The 20677-nt window shown below is 44.3% G+C and overlaps 1 protein-coding gene across 1 annotated transcript; it reads left to right on the forward strand.

The window, feature by feature from the left end:
- The first annotated feature begins 12759 nt into the window (after positions 1-12759).
- Positions 12760-15315, forward strand: LOC146649089 (serine/threonine-protein kinase pim-2-like). Its single transcript, XM_085387830.1, has 9 exons — positions 12760-12832; positions 12934-13113; positions 13360-13548; positions 13814-13908; positions 13994-14041; positions 14350-14571; positions 14653-14833; positions 14923-15099; positions 15189-15315. Exons 1-9 carry the CDS (start codon positions 12760-12762, stop codon positions 15278-15280), a joined length of 1257 nt encoding a protein of 418 aa, XP_085243956.1. The 3' UTR covers positions 15281-15315.
- The last annotated feature ends 5362 nt before the right edge of the window (positions 15316-20677 follow it).

Consider the following 20677-nt stretch of genomic DNA (forward strand, 5'->3'; position numbering starts at 1 on the left):
GTGGAGGAAGACAAGACAGAGAGCCAGAGATGAATAACAGCTAATGATTAAATGGAGATTGGTGTATAAATACATAGTGTTGTTGTCTGAAGTATGAAAGATATCATGTACCCGACCTTGTGGCGGCTGAGCTGAATCAGTCTGTCTGCCTGTCCAGCAAGTGGTGCAGAGGGTGGTCAGGCTTATCAGGTGACCTCTTCTCCACCGCAGCTTCAAAAGAATCAATTTTGTAGAAAATCACAGAGCCAGTCTTCCCAATCAGTTCATCCAGTCTGTCGCTGTCACCTTGTGCTCTCCCAGCACACCACAGGAAAATGCACTGTTACAAAATCTCCAACATTTTGCTGTACACATTGAAGAATCTGATTTTCCTTAGGATATAGAGCCTCGTACACAGCCTCAATACTGGTCTTTGATTTTAGTCTTTATGAGTGTGGAATGTCCTGGTACATTTAAAAAGATTAAAGCCGCTGGCTTATAACAATTAGCTGTCGTTATTTTTTTGGGGGGGGGAGTTTAATGAAAAATACAAAATGGGCGGCTGCAGCTCGGGAGTTCGGTTGTTTGATCCCTGGTTTCTACAGTGTTTTCATATTTCTTAAAAGCATAGAATAAAGTGCTGTATGAATGTAGCTTGTAATAAAAAGGGCTTTAAGCGCTTATGTAGTGTTTTGTTTTTTTTTATCTAAGTCAGTCCATTTAGCAAAGTAGCACCTATGACAGACATTTTACTGTAGTTATTCCAAGGGAACACTTCTTGGCCTCATTTCCCCCAGTACAAGTGCATGCATGTTAGTAATATTACTTACTGGTATTATTAATACTGCTTTTAACATGATTGTTGCTGCTACTGTTATAGCTACTGTTACTACCATTATTATAACTTAATTTCCACGGTGACCCAAGAGGTCAAACGAATTGCAACTTCAAAAAAACACCAGTAATTAGAAAAACACTTCATAAGCAGGCAAAACACAGCATTAATAGAATTATAACATCAGTCAAAGTATCAAAAAAACTGAACAGAATCGTGGAAGTCACAATTCAGTTCGTTCAATTCAGTTTTATTTATCACAAAAGTTACCTCAGTACAGTTGCACAATCAGATGAACCCCTATGAGTAAGCACTTGGCAACAGTGGAAAGGGAAAAAATCTTTTAACAGGAAGACCCTTGTGATTTTTATTATGTTGCTGTGCATTCAACCTCTCACAGTCACTGTAAATTTCCCAGGAATGAGACAAATATTCCTATTTTCTTCTGTTATCCTGTAATCCTCTATCAGGATTACTAAAGCAGAAAATAAACGAACAAACAACCAAACCAACTGTGAAATCCCACTGAACATGCTGAAAAAAGACAGCATTTGAGATTATTCTATCTCCAAGCATGAAATTAGCTTTTACATTAACTTTTGGAGGCTTCCTTCTGCTTTGTAGCAGGTACTAATTTTGTTGCAGCATGTCAAAACAAGAATGGCATTTTAACACAATTAGGCATTCATTTCAATGATGATGACACCACAGACCTTCCAAATAACACAGAGCTTTATGACTCATTTATTCCTGTTACTATCTAAAAGTCTAGAACAAAATGGCAAAACAGAGTAAATGCACTACCAAAAACCAATCCAGTGAAGAATGTTCAGTTACGTGTTCAGAGTTTAGATCTGTCCTGGATGTTGATGCAACTGTCATTAGCAGTTTATAAAAGAACAGCACAAGGGCCAACAGAAGACAGGTGATGGACAAGGGAGGCGGCAAAGCCAAAAGGTTTGGCTGTGTTGAGTAAATTTATCGTCCCGTCCAGGAGCCTGGAGCTGCGCTGCTGACGGGCGAGACAGTTCAAGGTGCACCTGGCTGCTCCTTAAGTTAACTGCACTGCTCATCAGTGACAGTCCCAGAGGCCGGTGGGTTTTATGGACCCTGAAATAAAGTTAGTTTATGAGGCCATTTCCTCTTTATGTGGAATAATCGTGTCAGTAAGCACTCAGAGCAGCACAGAATTTTAATACAGAGTCTAAACAGCTGTGGCCCTGTCCTTGAGGTTGAATGAAAATGACCTGCAAATGCTCCAATCTGTCAACAAGTATTAGCTCCTCATCTTGCCTCAACCTGCTGGCCACTCAGATCTTTCTTCTCTAGAGCACTCAGTCAAATGAACTGCAGTCAGAGCAAAACTGCTCCATTTGTATTCACCATTTCTCTCCAAGTGTTTTAATATAGGGTTAAGTGTCTGTCAAATTATTGGAGGTTGGGCCCAAACAACTGCATCTGCAACCTCCTTCTGGTTACATACTACTGCCTCTGCACACTGTTGTAAACTAATGCAAGTGTTTTAGGAGTAAACAATGTTGCTGACACCATGATCTGGATTTTTTATTAATTAATGTTAGGTTCTTTTTGCAGTGATTCATGCTCTTTATCTAGTCCTCTTGAGACATGAACCAGTGCAGCAAATTTTGACTGGAGCACCATTTTTGTGTATTAGCCCAAATGCAACAGCTGTATTTCATCTGTAAACTTGCAAATATACTTATATTTTCTCATTTTTGTCTATTGAGAAATTAGAGGACTGGAAGCTGAGCTGGAGATAGCACAGGGGCACCACAGGGGACTGTCCTCTCCCCCTTCCTCTTCACCCTCTACACCACAGACTTCAGCCACTGCACAGAGACCTGCCATCTTCAGAAGTTTTCTGATGACTCTGCGGTGGTTGGATGCATCAGCAGGGATGATGAGACAGAGTACCGGGCTGTGGTCGACTCCTTTGTCACGTGGTGTGAGCAGAATCATCTGCAGCTCAACGTGGCAAAGACCAAGGAACTGATCGTGGACTTCAGGAAGACCAGGAAACACTTGACCCCTGTTTCAATCCAGGGGGTCAGTGTTGACATTGTGGAGGACTATAAATACCTTGGAGTACACATTGACAATAAACTGGACTGGGCTAAAAACACCACAGCACTTTACAGGAAGGGCCAGAGTCGTCTCTATTTTTTGAGGCGACTGAGGTCCTTCAACATCTGCCAGAAAATGCTGAGGATTTTCTATGAGTCTGTTGTGGCCAGTGCGATCCTCTATGCTGTTGCATGCTGGGGGAGCAGGCTGAGGGTCGCAGATGCCAACAGACTTAATAAACTGATCCGTAAGGCCAGTAATGTTGTGGGGATGGAGCTGGACTCCCTCAAGGTGGTGTCGGAGAGGCGGATGCTGTCCAAGATAAAGACAATGTTGGATAACACCTCCCACCCACTCCATGACATGTTGGTCAGTCACAGGAGCTCGTTCAGTGAGAGACTGAGATTACCGAAAAGCACCACTGAACGACACAGGAAATCATTCCTGCCTGTGGCCATCTCCCTGTACAACGCATCCACTTAACACACTGTTTGCTGCTACAGCTACACATGTTTCTTTTCCAACTATTTATTTATGAGTGACTTATGTATGTATGTATGTATGTATATATATGTATATATTGTACTATTCTTAGTTAGCGTATTGTCTGTCTTGTCTTAATGTTGGTTTAAAATGGAGCACTGTAACAAAAAATAATTTCCCCCAGGGATCAATAAAGTATTCTGATTCTGATTCTGATTCTGATTGCTCAATATGTTAAGATTAACATTAAGATTGGAAATTAGAACATCAGAGGGAAAGCTTTCGGGACAAAGTTAGAGAGTCAAGATTGAAATGGTTTGAATATGTGCAGAGGACGGATATAATGTTGAAGACGGAACAGTGAGGCAGGAGCAGAGTAGCCACAGTGGCTGGCCACAGTATTTTATTATGAAGTACCTATGTTCAGAAATGTCAGTTTTGCACATGTAAAAAGGACTTTCATGCTTATGAATAAAAATAAAATGTCAAATCTGACGTCATCTTCAAGATCAACAGATTTATCTGAGGGTCACAGTGACACTAATACTACATAGAGCTATTTAAACATTGCTCAACATATAGACATATAGGAAATTACACATGGAGGATTCTAAATATCACATTACTTTGAACCTTTGACCTCTGCGTCAGTGTCACGTAGTCAAAATTTCATAAAACGTCTTATTTAGGGCTAGACAGATAAGATAAGATAACCTTTATTAGTCCCACACGTGGGAAATTTGTTTTGTCACAGCAGAAAGTGGAAAGTGCAAAAGTTATATAGCAAAAATTTGAATACAATATGAATAATATATTGTACACAACTGTACAGAACAGAATAGAATAGAATAAAATACTATATACAGTAGAATAAAACAGAATAAAATATACAACAGGATAAAAATAGAATACAAATACTATATACAACTGAGTAAAAATACAACTTTGTCAGAAAAGAGTATTGCACTTAGTCTTATTTCACATGTGTGGGTTTGTGTGTGTTTGATCAGCTGCAAAAGTCTTTGTTGTGGAGTCTGACACCATGGGGGAAACCTGTGAAATCTCTCCGTCCCACACCGTGGGTGCCGCAGCTGCCACCGAAGGAGCTGCTCAATGCTGTCAGAGTCTCCTGCATGGGGTGGGAGATGTTGTCCAACAGGGATGACAGCTTAGCCACCGTTCTCCTGTCACTCACCACCTCCACTGAGTCCAGAGGGCATCCTAGAACAGAGCTGGACCTTCTGATCAGCCTGTTCAGTCTCATCCTGTCCCCGGTAGAGATGCTGCTGCCCCAGCAGACCACACCGTAAAAGATGGCAGAGGCCACCACAGAGTCATAGAAGGTCTTCAGGAGTGGGCCCTCCACTCCAAACGACCTGAGTCTCCACAGCAGGTACAGCCTGCTCTGCCCTTTCCTGTAGAGGGTGTTTGTTGTTCAGATGAACACCAAGGTACCTGTAGGTGTCTACAGCCTCAATGTCCATACCTTGGATGTTCAGTGGTTGCAGTGGAGGATGTTTGTGCCTGCGGAAGTCTACCACCAGCTCCTTGGTTTTACTGGTGTTGATCTGGAGGTAATTCTGCTGGCACCAGTCCACAAAGCCTTGGGTCAGTTCTCTGTACTTCTTGTCGTCCCCATCAGTGATGAGGCCAACTATTGCAGAGTCATCAGAGAACTTCTGCAGGAAGCACTGGGTGGAATTGTGGGAGAAGTCTGCAGTGTAGATGGTGAAGAGGAACGGAGCCAGAACCGTTCCCTGTGGGGCCCCCGTACTGCAGACGACCCTGTCCGACACACAGCCCTGAGTTCTCACATACTGTGGTCGGTCGGTGAGGTAGTCCAGAATCCAGGTAGTGAGGTGATGGTCCACTCCAGAGTTCTCCAGCTTGTCCTTCAGGACTGTGGGAAGAATGGTGTTGAAGGCACTGGAGAAATCAAAGAACATGATTCTCACAGTGCTCCCAGCGGTCTCCAGGTGAGCGAGGGAACGATGTAGGAGGTGAATGACGGCATCATCCGCTCCAATGCCAGGCTGGTAGGCAAACTGAAGTGGGTCCAGTGATGAGGTTCAAGGTTCAAGGTTCAAGGTTCTTTATTTGTCACATGCATAGTTATACAAGTATAACACACAGTGAAATGTAGCCTGACACGCTCCTCGACATGTTCAAAAATTGGGGGGGGGTGTAGAGGAAGAACATTATATATATATATATATAAAAACACCCAGCACGCCCCTGCGGGCGGTTTATCCTTCAAGCTCGGGTCCTCTACCAGAGGCCTGGGAGCTTGAGGGTCCTGCGCAGTATCTTAGCTGTTCCCAGGACTGCGCTCTTCTGGACAGAGATCTCCGATGTTATTCCCGGGATCTGCTGGAGCCACTCGCCTAGCTTGGGGGTCACCGCACCTAGTGCTCCGATTACCACGGGGACCACCGTTACCTTCACCCTCCACATCCTCTCGAGCTCTTCTCTGAGCCCTTGGTATTTCTCCAGCTTCTCATGTTCCTTCTTCCTGATATTGCTGTCATTTGGAACCGCTACATCGATCACTACGGCCGTCTTCTTCTGTTTGTCTACCACCACTATGTCCGGTTGGTTAGCCACCACCATTTTGTCCGTCTGTATCTGGAAGTCCCACAGGATCTTAGCTCGGTCATTCTCCACCACCCTTGGGGGCATCTCCCATTTTGACCTCGGGACTTCCAGGTTATACTCGGCACAGATGTTCCTGTACACTATGCCGGCCACTTGGTTATGGCGTTCCATGTATGCCTTGCCTGCTAGCATCTTGCACCCTGCTGTTATGTGCTGGATTGTCTCTGGGGCATCTTTACACAGCCTGCACCTGGGGTCTTGCCTGGTGTGATAGACCCCAGCCTCTATGGATCTTGTACTCAGAGCTTGTTCTTGTGCTGCCATGATTAGTGCCTCTGTGCTGTCTTTCAGTCCAGCTTTGTCCAGCCACTGGTAGGATTTCTGGATATCAGCCACCTCCTCTATCTGCCGGTGGTACATACCGTGCAGGGGCCTGTCCTTCCATGATGGTTCCTCGTCTCCCTCCTCTTTCTTGGGTTTCTGCTGCCTGAGGTATTCACTGAGCACTCGGTCAGTTGGGGCCATCTTCCCAATGTATTCTTGGATGTTCGTTGTCTCATCCTGGACTGTGGTGCTGACACTCACCAGTCCCCAGCCCCCTTCCTTCCGCTTAGCGTACAGCCTCAGGGTGCTGGACTTGGGGTGAAACCCTCCATGCATGGTAAGGAGCTTTCTTGTCTTTATGTCAGTGGCTTCTATCTCCTCCTTTGGCCAGCCTATTACCCCAGCAGGGTACCTGATCACGGGCAGGGCGTACGTGTTGATGGCCCGGATCTTGTTCTTACCATTCAGCTGACTCCTCAGGACTTGCCTGACCCTCTGCAGGTACTTGGTGGTTGCAGCCTTTCTAGCGGCCTCTTCATGGTTCCCATTTGCCTGCGGGATCCCCAAGTACTTGTAACTGTCCTCTATGTCTGCAATGTTGCCTTCTGGTAGTTCAATCCCCTCAGTTCTGACTACCTTCCCTCTCTTATATATATATATATATATATATATATATATATATATATATATATATATATATATATATATATATATATATATATATATATATACATACATACATACATACATATATATATATATATATATATATACATACATACATACATACATACATATATATATATATATAGTATATACACTGGGTGAATGTGCAGTAGTAGCAGCAAGCAGGTGAATTCTGTACATAATATGAATAGATATCTGACTATTTTACAGGATAGACAATATAAACAGATTTAAAATTAAAGGAATTGAAATATACATTGTGCCTTGGTTTAGTGTCTGGAAGAGTCCTGTCTCAGTCAATTATAGATGATGTGAGAGGGCGGGTGTGTGTGTTTAGGGCACGGATGGCTTGGGGATAGAAGCTCCTCTTGAGTCTCTCTGTCCTTGCCCGGATGATGCGGAACCTTCTACCAGATTGCAGAAGTTGGAACAGTTTGTTGCCTAGATGGGACGGGTCCTTCAGTATCTGCGCTGCTCTAGTCCGGCATCTCCTGGTGTAGGTGTCCTGAAGCGGGGGGAGAGCAATCCTGCAGCAGTGTTCTGCTGTACGGATCACTCTCTGGAGAGCTTTTTGGTCCTTCACACAGCTGTTCCCGAACCACGATGTCATGTTCTGTGTGAGGATGCTCTCCACAGCCCCTGTATAGAAAATCCTGAGGATCTTTGGAGAGACCCTGAACTTCCTCAGTTGTCGTAGGTGATACAGGCGCTGCCTAGCCTTTTTGGTCTGGACCTGAATGTGGGCAGCCCATGTCAGGTCTGAGGAGATGTGGACACCAAGATACTTGAAGGACTGCACCCTCTCCACTGGAGCTCCATTGATGATAATGGGCTTGTAGTCTCTGTGCTGACCCCTTCTGAAGTCCACCACCAGCTCCTTGGTCTTGCTGACGTTCAGCTGGAGGTGGTTGTCCTGGCACCACGATGCCAGATTCTTCACTTCATCCATGTAGGCCGCCTCATCGTTGTTGGAGATGGCACCCAACACCACTGTGTCGTCAGCAAACTTCACAATGGTGTTGGAGCCATGGGTGGCCACACAGTCTGAAGTGTAGAGGGAGTAGAGCAGTGGCGAGAGGACACATCCCTGAGGTGCTCCTGTGTTGATGGTGATGCTGTTGGAGAAGCACCTGCCCACCCTCACTACCTGAGTTCTGCCAGTGAGGAAGTCCAACACCCATGCACACAGACGGCTGTTAAGTCCCAGATCCCTCAGCTTTGTGAACAGTCTGCAGGGCACTATTGTGTTAAACGCTGAACTGTAATCAACAAACAGCATTCGCACATAGTTACCCTGTTTCTTGTCCACGTGGCTGAGAGTGGTGTGTAGGACGTGGGCGATGGCATCCTCTGTGGATCTGTTGGATCTGTAGGCGAACTGCAGCGGATCTGTGGTGTCTGGGATGGAGGAGGAGATGATGTTCTTCAGCAGCCTCTCAAACACCTTCATTACTACCGAGGTCAGTGCAACTGGCCGGTAATCGTTCAGGGATGAGGGTTTGCTGTTCTTGGGCACAGGGATGATGGTGGATCTTTTGAAGCATGTGGGGACCACAGACTTCGCCAGGGACTCGTTGAAGATGTAAGTGAACACACCTGCTAGCTGGTCAGCACAGCAGCGCAGCAGACGGCCGGTGATGCCGTCTGGCCCCGCCGCTTTCCTTGTGTTCACTCTCCTCAGTGCCGCTCGGACGTCATGCTCCGCGATGCTGGTCACTGGTCTCTTGCTGATGACGTCACTGTCCTCACCATGCGCCGAAGCTGAGCCAGGACCAGCCGCTCCAGGGTCTTCATCAGGTGGTATGTCATCCGGGCTGTAGCTGTTGAGGTCCTTGGGGTGTGATGTCTTTGGCACTGGTACAACACAGGAGGTTTTCCAGAGCTGTGGGACTCTCCCCAGCCTCAGGTTGAAGATGCGCTCCATCACCCCACACAGTTGGTCCGCGCAGGACCTGACGACCCTTGAGCTGATGCCATCTGGGCCCGCTGCCTTCTTGGCTTTAATTCCCCCTCAGTTCCCTCCTAACCTGTGTGGTTGAGAGAGGCAGGCTGGAGCCTTGTGTTGAGTGTGTATTGGATGCTGTTGTTGGGGGTGGGGAGGAGTGAGCAGGGTGAGTAGAGGAGGTGTGAAGTATCTGAGGTGTCAGAGGTGGAACAGCAGCAGGGCTCATACACAGGGACAAGGTGCACCATGTTGTGGAGATCAACTAAGTAATAAGGCACCATTTTATTATTTACATATTACAACCATTTAAATACAATTGAGGCTTGAGCCTAAATACAGTTTGCATACATGTAACTGTACAAGTTTTGTTTTTTGGAGGTTTGTTCTCTCAAAGTGCTTCGTGTTTATTCTGGTTGGGACAAAGTAGGCATCATTATGTTAGCTTGTTAGATTACTCAACACCATCCTCGAACCTCTCCTACAAACTGACACCTAGTCACAACCTGCTGGTATCATATTTTAACACGTGAGGTATCCCTCTAACATCATTTGATTTAGTTTGATTGAACTGTCTTGATACAGATAGAGGGCATGAGGAATTATGTTAACCAAATTAAATGCTGGAGAAGCTTGTTTCAGATGGGAAAACACTGTGAAATTTTGTATTTTAACTTAACTAGGATCTTTTACTAAAGCTAACCAATTAGTTTGGACACCCAAACCTAACCAAAGTGACAGAAAACAATATTAAAAATGTAAATGCAAAATTTTATCGGCTGTTCTCATCTGACCCACCTGGACTTGCGTTGGTTGTTATTCTTCATCATCAATTAGGATGGTACTGAGGAGAACTCCGCTACACTAAAGCTAACTGTGTATAGCCCTGTAATGCCAAGTGCATTAAGTTTGATACATTTTTTGAGACCTGCACATCATCAGTATGATTTTTCCCCTTTAAAAAAACCCCATAAAGAATTGCATGCACAGTACATTTTTCATCAATGAATTGCTTTAAAAAATTGCAAAAACTCTGGCAAATACAAAAATAAAAACTGGATAAGCGCTGGGTTTGTTCAAGGAACGTTATATTAATCAGAAGGTTGGAGCTGCACTTCTGACCTTCTTATACTTTTTGTTGTTGTTGGTTTGTGATTTTTTCTAAGGATATTCTGACAGAAATATTCTCTGAGTAGAGAATCATGGCACATGTTTTCTGCAGTAAAATTACCGTATGTTAGTTCAGCTGCAATTAGAATATTATCCAGTTTTCCCAACAAAAACTCTTATAATCACTGGCAGATACAGAGAGACAGTGACAGCTCAGTATAGATTTGAAAGAAAATAAATAGTGCTTTCATTATACTTGTTGGAATTGTCTCTCCTAAATTCATCCAGAGTCTCTCTAAGGCACAATCTAGCCCATCTTAATAGTAAGGCAATATACAGAAACAAGCCGAAAAGAGTAGAAATCAGATTTCATTTGAATATTAACTGTAGTTTTTGCCCCCTGGCAACAAAATTATTGAGTGGAAAACCATAAATTGTTTAGAAATGAACATCTGCATATTTTAATAAAGAGATTGTTTTGTAGCTTGAAATGACTGACAGTTTCCACATCCCACCCACTCAGTGCAGTTCCAGCTCATTATGAAGTGACTGATGTGCGCATAAAAGCAGACAGACGTTGTCAGTCACACAAAGAGGAGGAGAAAGAAGAACTAAAAGAAGCTAGAAGAAGACGCTAGTTTAGAGAATAATGAAGACTGACTGGAAACTAGTACAGCTCCCACAGAACCCAGTCTGTTCCTAGAAACCCTTATATTGTTGTGGCTTGCCTGGTGTGGCAACACTCTCACTATCATCCTGCATGTAACCACCCTGACCTTCAAAGATGACCTTCCATCTAATTACTGCCATCACAGCAGGAGGGACACTGCTGGGAGCTGGATGCTCTAACCCATCATCCTATAAAGCAGTCTAGCACAAGTGCTGAATGGAAACCTCAAGCTGAAGTAATCTGCAGTTCTGTGGAGCTGGCTGGTTGCAGGGACAGTCGTGACTCAACTGATAGACATTTCCTCTGCATCATAATGATGTCATTAACCACTGTACTCTTTACTTCTGTTTGACATTTTTTTTCAAGATTTCTCACCATTTGTTCAATAAACTCAAGCCCTGTGCAGTGGCGTCTTATATGTTATACCATCTATATTAGGTAAATTGGCACGAGGTAGATGTGCCCAATGTTTTCTATGCTAAATTTGTAGTGTTTGAATTGAATTGGCATCCACAGCCTACATTTTATGTCGGTATATACTGTCTTTCAAAAATTTATTTTAGTGTTCTCATACATACAATACCATCGTCTTTTTTCTTGTGTTTTTCTCTGTCTACATTATCTCATTCAGCAATACATATGTGATGTAATAACTAAATGACAACAAATTAATCTGAATCTGAAGAGTTTGTGCATACCTATACATCAAATCTCAAAATATTGCGCATTTATCTGGTGCACCTGGTGGTTTATTATTTTTGAAGTACTGATGTATTATCAAAGGTGTTACCAAAATGTCAACTATAAACAACTGGGTAAGCTAGATGTAAGTCATTGTCTCTTTAGGACTTTATTTATTACAGCAAAATGTCAGCTTGATATAACCATGACTATAAGCATTAAAATGCACTTTTTAGAAAATAAATATATATGTTTTAAAATTGTATTTATCCACTGTATTTATGCAGTCACTTAACACTTAACCTGTGCTGTTAGCTTTTAGCCTGCAAAGCTATCCATTCACTACTGCCTTACAAGTAAATGCTGCCCAAAGAGAGTCCTTCTTGTTGGTATAATAGCTACAATTGTTAGGTGACGGCTGTGTGCAGACAGGAATAGGACCCAAGGTGCAGACTCCGGAGACAGAACTTAAACCAAAACAGCTTTAATGCTGAACGCAAACATAACATAACTGGAAAAAAAGTCAAAATAAACTAACACCGGTGGATGGGCAAAACACACAGCAAACTAAACGGTAGATCGCGACACGGACACAGAGAAACACAGGGCTTAAATACACAGAGGGAGCAATCAGGGAATGGGTAACAGGAGGGAAACACAGCTGGGGCAAATCAGACACATTAACATCAGACATGGACTTTCAAAGTAAAACAGGAAACACATAAAACAGACTGAACAAAGACACAGACTCGCACGCACTGCAACAGAGGGAACAGAGACGTGGGACCAGGGCAGACACAGACACTGACTGGAGACGGGGATATAGCCACTAAGGACACACAGAGACGCGAACTAGACAAGGGGATACAGCTGACAGGGGAGAAAGAGCAGCTAGAGAAGACAGAGACATAAACTATAAGACAGAACTCAAAGAAACCAAAGACTTGAAAGTATAAATAATATAATAAACTCAAAACCCCAGGGTCAACGACCCAGGCATCCTAACAACAATATTATCTATAATATCCATTGCTTGTTCCTAACTAGTTTTATGGCCTTTGTTGTAGAAGCACAGTTCCCACCTTGAAGCAGCCCTCTATAAACATGCATTTATGCAGCTGCGCTACAGTTTTTGCAATATTGCACCCCTAAATAAATCTTTACAGAACTTTGCCTTCACCAGAAACTACTGCCTAGCCCAGGCTGATGTTCTGTAGCTATGGAAACCAAGAATTCCAAAATCTTGTGATGTCATCACCTCGTTGTTATAAGACATTGTTATAAGACACTAAAGATCATAGTTCTCACACACAGCTCATTGCATCTTTGCAGAGTGAAGAGTGAAATCCTGAAACTAAATTAACCTAAATGAATCACACAATGTCAAAGTCTTGGCCAACTTATACTGCACCACGTCCTGTGGATCTGAATAACCCTCTAGGTAAGTCAAATGGGATTCATATGGTAATTATGCATGCTTCTGGGTTTTTATTTGAGGCAACTGAATTTGACTTAAACAAAATCATCTTTTGTTGATTTCAGGACACCAAACAGAGCCTTGCATCTCCACACTGGTGAAGATGACTCCAGATGGAAGAATAGAGGGAAGAAAGAGAAGGGACTTATCTGAAAGACTGGACAAATCCCCCAAAAAAAGCAAAAGCAGTGGAGGTCCAAAACCGGGTCCCAGCCACTTTGTTTCTGGGGAATCCAGTTTGAAATGTAAGTGATAAGACCTGTTTTAGCTGTGACATTATCTTGGCTATGTAGTTTATTTTGTGACTTTAACTGTGTACTTAACGGTCTTTAACTTTGTAGTTGGTTCATTTAGCCTTCTTTGTGTTGATTTTCAGTGTGCAGTTATTGCTTTAATGCACGATTGCCAGACCTTAGAAAGTCAGTAGAAAGCAGTTGACACACAGAGTTGGACTGAAAATGCTTAAAGTCAAACTACTTTTTCCATTTTAGTTGGCCTTCTCATAGTGCCTTCAAGCGACTCTAGTATAATTAAGAGGAGCAACAAACGGAAGAGCACTAGTGACGAATCTGAGGGACCATCCAGCAAAAAAAGCAGGACAACAAGCCCAGAGGAGAGTCCCACCCAGGAACCCTCTGAAACATGTGACTCACCGAGGATATCCGGCACTGACAGAAAAGGTAAGATAATGGCAATATTTCTGAGCTGGATCACAAGATCCTTTAGAATTTGTCCTGGGGTTTGAGATTGGGTTTGATTCCTGTGGGACCAATCGACAATAAGAGACACTCTGGGCAGTAGTGACGTTACCTACCTACTAATCTGCTAAAATGTAGCTGCTATTTACCAATTAATAGAAATGTTATAGCAAAGCTCTATAGGACTGTACCAGCTGTTTTCTGTGTAACAAGTCATAACCTGTATGTTTTTCCTGTGTGTCTGCAGAAGACTTCCTGGAAAAATATCAAGAGCTGGAGGTGCTGGGTCATGGAGGCTTTGCCACCGTGTTTTCTGGAATACGCATAAAAGACAGTTTTCCAGTATGGCTTCTTACATTTGCATTTCACAGATCTTCAGTTTATTCCTGTTTGTACTTCTCTAACCCAGAAAATGTCTTTAATGCAGGTGGCAATCAAACATGTTCAACAGCGCAGACTTGCGCGCACAACAATGGTAAGCGTCTTTTCTTATTCCAGCAGGTATTTATATTATTTCAGGCCTTCTCAGGCATCAAGCATAAGGCACGTATTTCCTCCGTGCATGAACCAGACTGGTCTCACAGTTGTGTGTGAAATCGTCAGGAAATATGGTCGAATTCTATGAACAGTGGGTCACCTTATTGTTTAAACTGACATGTTTCAGTGGAAAGAATGCTTTTTAAAGATCAGGTCATTTTGTGACTATTTCAAAACTGTCTGTACGCTGATAGCTACTTTTGTTGAAATTCTGAATACTGACCTGAAGTAACTTTCCTTCTGAAGGATTGGAATGGGAAAAGTACTGATGTTCCCCTGGAGGTGGCGCTACTGATACAAGTTGGGGCTGGACCACACGATACGGAAAGCAGTATAACCCCACTTCTACTTGACTGGTTTGATCTGGAAGATGAGCTTATTATGGTTTTTGAGAAACCAGAAAATTGCATGGACTTAGACAATTACCTCAAAACTACAGATAAACCTCTGTCAGAGACACATGTTAAGGTAAGTGACGAGCATTTGGAGCTTACAGCAGTTTTTCATAGAGAATGTCCTGTGCTCCAAATATGGCTTCCTTTCTTTTAGGTCATAATGAAGCAACTAGTTGACGCAGCCATTACGATGGATAACAAGGGGGTTTTCCACCGAGATATTAAACCACACAACATTCTAATTGAAACATCTTCGGAGGAACCCCGAGTGCGATACATCGATTTTGGCTGTGGAGTCACGTTTACTCCGGGACAAAGGTTCAGGAGGAACGCAGGTATGTTTTCAGCCACAGCGTTGTGCTGTCATGAACTGTCTCCACATCATGTTCCCTCCCCATTAATTCTTCTTATCTTTGTGTTTTAGGAACCAGGATCTACAATAGTCCAGAGTGGTTCATGTACGGCTTCTGCTCTGCAGAATATACTACAGCCTGGCAGCTGGGTGTTGTGATGTACCAGCTGTTACACAACAAGTTACCATTTGACTGCGACTACAAGATCATCAACCAAAACCCACCGATTTTAGCTGACATTTCAAACAGTAAGATTTCTGCCAAAAGGGCTGTTGATATAAGAAAGGTGAAATAACTTTGTGGATAACTTTAACAAGAGTATTTCATTTCTGTAAAGAATGCAGGGATTTTTTGACGGGGTGTCTGAGGAAGCACTACAAGGACCGCTTCACCCTGGAGGATCTTCGGAATCACATGTGGCTCAAATGATTTCTGCGCACCATGAACTAAAAGGTTATGGAGCAAAAGCTCCAACACATCACAAGTCATCAACAAGTCACTTTTCAAATGTAGTAGCAATGTTGCAGTTGCTGTCACGTGGCTCTTTTTTGGTGTTTTCTTTTCCAATCCAGCAGCAAGCAGTCTGAGACCTCCATCTGACCTTCATCTAAATATAGTGTCAAGCGGCGGCTGTGTGAAGGCAAGAGAGGACCCAAATGCACGGCTCTAGACACACGGTGATGACCTCAAAGGCAGGTCTTTATTAACAGGAACATAAGAAGCCATACAATAACTAACCTGGGAGCAACTAAAGCTGAGGCGCTGGGAAGACACGGTAAATGCACACAACCTAGAGGGACGACGCAACACAGAACAAAGGGACACTCTGACATAAATACACAGAAGGTAATGAGAGAAGTGGGAACACACGGGGAACACAGCTGAAGACAATTAGCGAGCAGGGAGGACACGAAACTGAAAATACTGACACCAAGATGTGGACCTTAAACACAACACAGTACACAGAGATGAGCACAGAGAGAGCGAGGCAGAGAAGAAGGATGAATATGGGGGGATGAGGAGAACACAGAACACAAAGGATGGGAACACGGTACCAGAACAAACACCACAATAAAAACATGGACACAGGGGGAATCCAAATACCAAACCAACCAATCCAATGGACATAAGGAACAAAATACAAAACTACAGGAAAACTAAGAACACTGGGTCAAAATGACCCAGGACCATGACATATAGGCTTTTGTAGGCTTGCTTTATGAAAAATGTCATTGATGAAAATGTAGTGTATATCTGTTATTAACCTCTGTCTCTCTTCCACAGCATGTCTTTATCCTGTCTTCCTTCTCTCACCCCAACCGGTCGCAGCAGATGGCCGCCCCTCCCTGAGCCTGGTTCTGCCGGAGGTTTCTTCCTGTTAAAAGGGAGTTTTTCCTTCCCACTGTCGCCAAAGTGCTTGCTCAAAGGGGGTCATATGATTGTTGGGTTTTTCTCTGTATCTATGAAGCGCCTTGAGGCGACTTTTGTTGTGATTTGGCGCTATATAAATACAATTGAATTGAATTGAATTGGGCAGCACGGTGGCACAGTGGTTAGCACTGTTGCCGCACAGCAAGAAGGTCCTGAGTTCAATTCCAACATCAGGCCGGGGTCTTTCTGTGTGGAGTTTGCATGTTCTCCCCGTGTTTGCGTGGGTTCCCTCCGGGTACTCCGGCTTCCTCCCACCATCCAAAGACATGCAGCTTGTGGGGATAGGTTAATTGGATAATCCAAATTGCCATTAGGTGTGAATGTGAGTGCGAATGGTTGTCTGTCCCTGTGTGTTGGCCCTGCGACAGACTGGCGACCTGTCCAGGGTGTACCCCGCCTCTCGCCCTATGACAGCTGGGATAGGCTCCAGCGCCCCCCGCGACCCTTGAATTGAATTGAATTGAGGCCATGATGCATTTTATTGTAGCTCATCATCATCCGACCCTGCCCTGAAAATAGCTGAAGAAATGTTGGCATACCGAAAGGTTTGCTTTGGGGGTACTATTTGGTGCCATTTTAAGTTAAAAACTATTAAAAAAAAAAAAAAAGAGTCATATTTTGTGTGATTTTTTCATTACTGTTGTTGTCCCAAGAAGCAAGATGGCGCCTGTGTTTGGCTGTGCCGCTGCCTCCGTCCGTGTGTTTGTTTACTTCATATGTTATGCAAGTGTTCTTGCTACAGCTTTGTCCGATGTCATCTCCCTTCGGATTTATGATCGCCATGCGTTACTGCCGATCAAATCTGCTATGGATAACTTTCAGAGTCAACGATACGACGTTGTTTTCCCACCGCCGCTTGAGCGCGACGCAGCACCCGGTTCACCTCCACTCTTGCCGGTCAGCTCAATTTTGCTTCAGAGGCCTCGTCGGAGGAAGCGGGGGAAGAGAGCCGGCTTTGTTGTCCTGCTCCGTCGTCTTCGGAAAGAGGCAGATCTTCGGGGGCTTTATTCCTGGGCTGCTAGCGGTAAGATCCGCCTGAGACTTGTCGGAGCTGGATTAATCCCCACAACCCACTGTGCTTGAACTGAGCCCTTAGCCCTATATGTGCCTTTAAATGAGCACATTGCCCCAGAAACCTTTGTTTCTCCAAGTACTTGTGTATAAAAAACTATATATTAATGTTTGACCACATTTGGGAATCAGAGCAGAGAGAAGATGACAACAGGTCAGAATCAGAATCAGAATCAGAATACTTTATTGATCCCTGGGGGAAATTATTTTTTGTTACAGTGCTCCATTTTAAACCAACATTAAGACAAGACAGACAATACGCTAACTAAGAATAGTACAATATATACATATATATACATACATACATACATACATAAGTCACTTATAAATAAATATTTGGAAAAGAAACATGTGTAGCTGTAGCAGCAAACAGTGTGTTAAGTGGATGCGTTGTACAGGGAGATGGCCACAGGCAGGAATGATTTCCTGTGTCGTTCAGTGGTGCTTTTCGGTAATCTCAGTCTCTCACTGAACGAGCTCCTGTGACTGACCAACATGTCATGGAGTGGGTGGGAGGTGTTATCCAACATTGTCTTTATCTTGGACAGCATCCGCCTCTCCGACACCACCTTGAGGGAGTCCAGCTCCATCCCCACAACATTGCTGGCCTTACGGATCAGTTTATTAAGTCTGTTGGCATCTGCGACCCTCAGCCTGCTCCCCCAGCATGCAACAGCATAGAGGATCGCACTGGCCACCACAGACTCATAGAAAATCCTCAGCATTTTCTGGCAGATGTTGAAGGACCTCAGTCGCCTCAAAAAATAGAGACGACTCTGGCCCTTCCTGTAAAGTGCTGTGGTGCTTTTAGCCCAGTCCAGTTTATTGTCAATGTGTACTCCAAGGTATTTATAGTCCTCCACAATGTCAACACTGACCCCCTGGATTGAAACAGGGGTCAAGTGTTTCCTGGTCTTCCTGAAGTCCACGATCAGTTCCTTGGTCTTTGCCACGTTGAGCTGCAGATGATTCTGCTCACACCACGTGACAAAGGAGTCGACCACAGCCCGGTACTCTGTCTCATCATCCCTGCTGATGCATCCAACCACCGCAGAGTCATCAGAAAACTTCTGAAGATGGCAGGTCTCTGTGCAGTGGCTGAAGTCTGTGGTGTAGAGGGTGAAGAGGAAGGGGGAGAGGACAGTCCCCTGTGGTGCCCCTGTGTTGCTAATCACCTTGTCAGACACACACTGTGGGAGACGTACATATTGTGGTCTTCCTGTCAGGTAATCAACAATCCAGGACACCAGAGAAGCATCCACCTGCATCGCTGCTAACTTATCACCCAGGAGGGTCGGCCTGATGGTGTTGAAAGCACTGGAAAAGTCAAAAAACATGACCCTCACAGTGCTCGCCGGCTGGTCCAGATGGGTGTAGACACGATTGAGCAGGTAGATGATGGCGTCCTCTGTTCCGAGACGAGGCTGATAAGCGAACTGAAGGGGATCCAGATGTGGTCTTACTATGGGTCGCAGCTGGTCCAGGATGAGCCTTTCCAGGGTCTTCATGATGTGGGAGGTCAGTGCCACGGGCCTGTAATCCTGGGGGCCACTGGGACGAGGCGTCTTTGGTACAGGGACGAGGCATGATGTCTTCCACATCACCGGGACCCTCTGCAGACTCAGACTCAGCATAAACAGTTTATGAAAGACTCCACACAGGTGGGGGGCACAGGTCTTGAGGACAAGGGGACTCACTCCGTCTGGTCCAGCAGACTTGCCTGAGTGAAGTCTCCTCATTTGCATCTCAACCTGGTATTGAGTGAAGGTGATGGGTGGGGGAGGGGTGTCAGGAATCTCACAGGAGGCAACATGTGAAGAGAGAGGCTGGCACAGTGGTGTGGCTCTGGATTCCAGGCTGACTGCAGGTGAGGTTGTGGGGGTGGGAGCAGACACTGTGGTGTCGAATCTATTGAAAAACAGATTCAACTCGTCGGCTCTATTCTCACCTCCCTCAGCTCCCCTGCTGTTGGTTGGCCTGAATCCAGTGATGGTCTTCATGCCCCTCCACACCTCTCTCATGCTGTTCTGCTGGAGTTTCCACTCCAGCTTCCTCCTGTAATTGTCCTTAGCCTCTCTGATCTTGTCCTTTAGTAACACCTGGACCTTCCTCACCTCCTCTTTGTTGCCCCCTCTGAAAGCCCTCTTCTTGTTGTTGAGGAGGGCTTTGATGTCCTTAGTCACCCACGGCTTGTTATTTGGGTAACAATGAACAGTCTGAGCTGGAACAATGGAGTCGGTGCAGAAAGTTATGTAGTCTGTGATACACTCAGTAAGCCCATTGATGTCCTCGGCATATTGCCAACTGACTAGTCTTCTTCATAAAATATGATACAAAAGCATGATTACAAATACAATAAATGCTTCTGGATGGCAAATGCTCTGTTCAGTACACACGTTTTACTTTGAACACATAGGTATGCAGCATGCACACAACATGCATTCATCCTTTTTGGTTGAGTCCATGGCGATGGCCTGTGTCTTTCCGAGTTCTCCTCAAACACTTTGGCTTCCCTCTACAATGTTAGGCCTCTTATTAACCTTTGTCATGTCATGCACACATTGCTCAAGAGCTGTTGCCATATTGGATGTGATAACCTGTAGCGATCACATCCAATAACTCATGTGTTGTTTACATACAAATGATCACTGCTTTTTTTTCACTGCTGTGCTGCTGGTTGCAGCAATCACCAGGGATAGAGAATCTTTTTTGTTGCCTTTCAGGTGATTTGGATAGAAGAGGAGCATCACATAAATGGTAGTATCAGTTCTAAATTATTTGAAATCCAAGTATCTGTTTCAAACAATATTTGACTGTGAGGCTTGGTTACCGGTTGTTGCTGGTTCTCACTGGTTGTCACTAGTTGTTACCGCTTGCTGCTGGTGCAGCAGCACTGACAGCTAACATGGCGGTTAAATCGACACATTTTGCTGCACCCATTTTTAGTTTTAATTGTTTTATGTCAGCTTTTCAGCTCCACCTTCTCCACTTCTTCCACACTAAACTTTTTCTACAAGCTGCGTGAGCGCACACCAAAGGTAGGGGAGGTGCTCAGGTTCACTGTCATTGATCATAATCGATCGATAGTGAAAAGTCCCCGCTCAATGCTCAGCTCAAATGCACAAATATATACAATTATGAGATATTCATGAAGTATTTTTATTTTATTTTGCCATTTATATATGTTGGCACTAACAGTGCTCAAGACAATACTTATATACTGTCAATATGTGACATATTGAAATCGCGTTTGAATTTGCGCTTGTTTTTTGCTTTCACTTTGCAATCGCACGAACTATGTATAGAGAGCGACAGCACTGATTG

The sequence above is a fragment of the Rhamphochromis longiceps genome, linkage group LG17 (genome assembly GCF_057381845.1).
Source record: "Rhamphochromis longiceps isolate RC_006_pf linkage group LG17, R_longiceps_female_GT1.1, whole genome shotgun sequence".
NCBI lineage: Eukaryota > Metazoa > Chordata > Actinopteri > Cichliformes > Cichlidae > Rhamphochromis > Rhamphochromis longiceps.

Coding starts and splice junctions, on each gene's coding strand:
- LOC146649089 (XM_085387830.1), top strand. CDS start 12,760: ATGAATCACACAATGTCAAAGTCTTGGCCAACTTATACTGCACCACGT. Junction 14,572..14,652: donor TGTCAGAGACACATGTTAAG/GTAAGTGACGAG, acceptor CCTTTCTTTTAG/GTCATAATGAAGCAACTAGT. Junction 15,100..15,188: donor TTTAGCTGACATTTCAAACA/GTAAGATTTCTG, acceptor ATTTCTGTAAAG/AATGCAGGGATTTTTTGACG.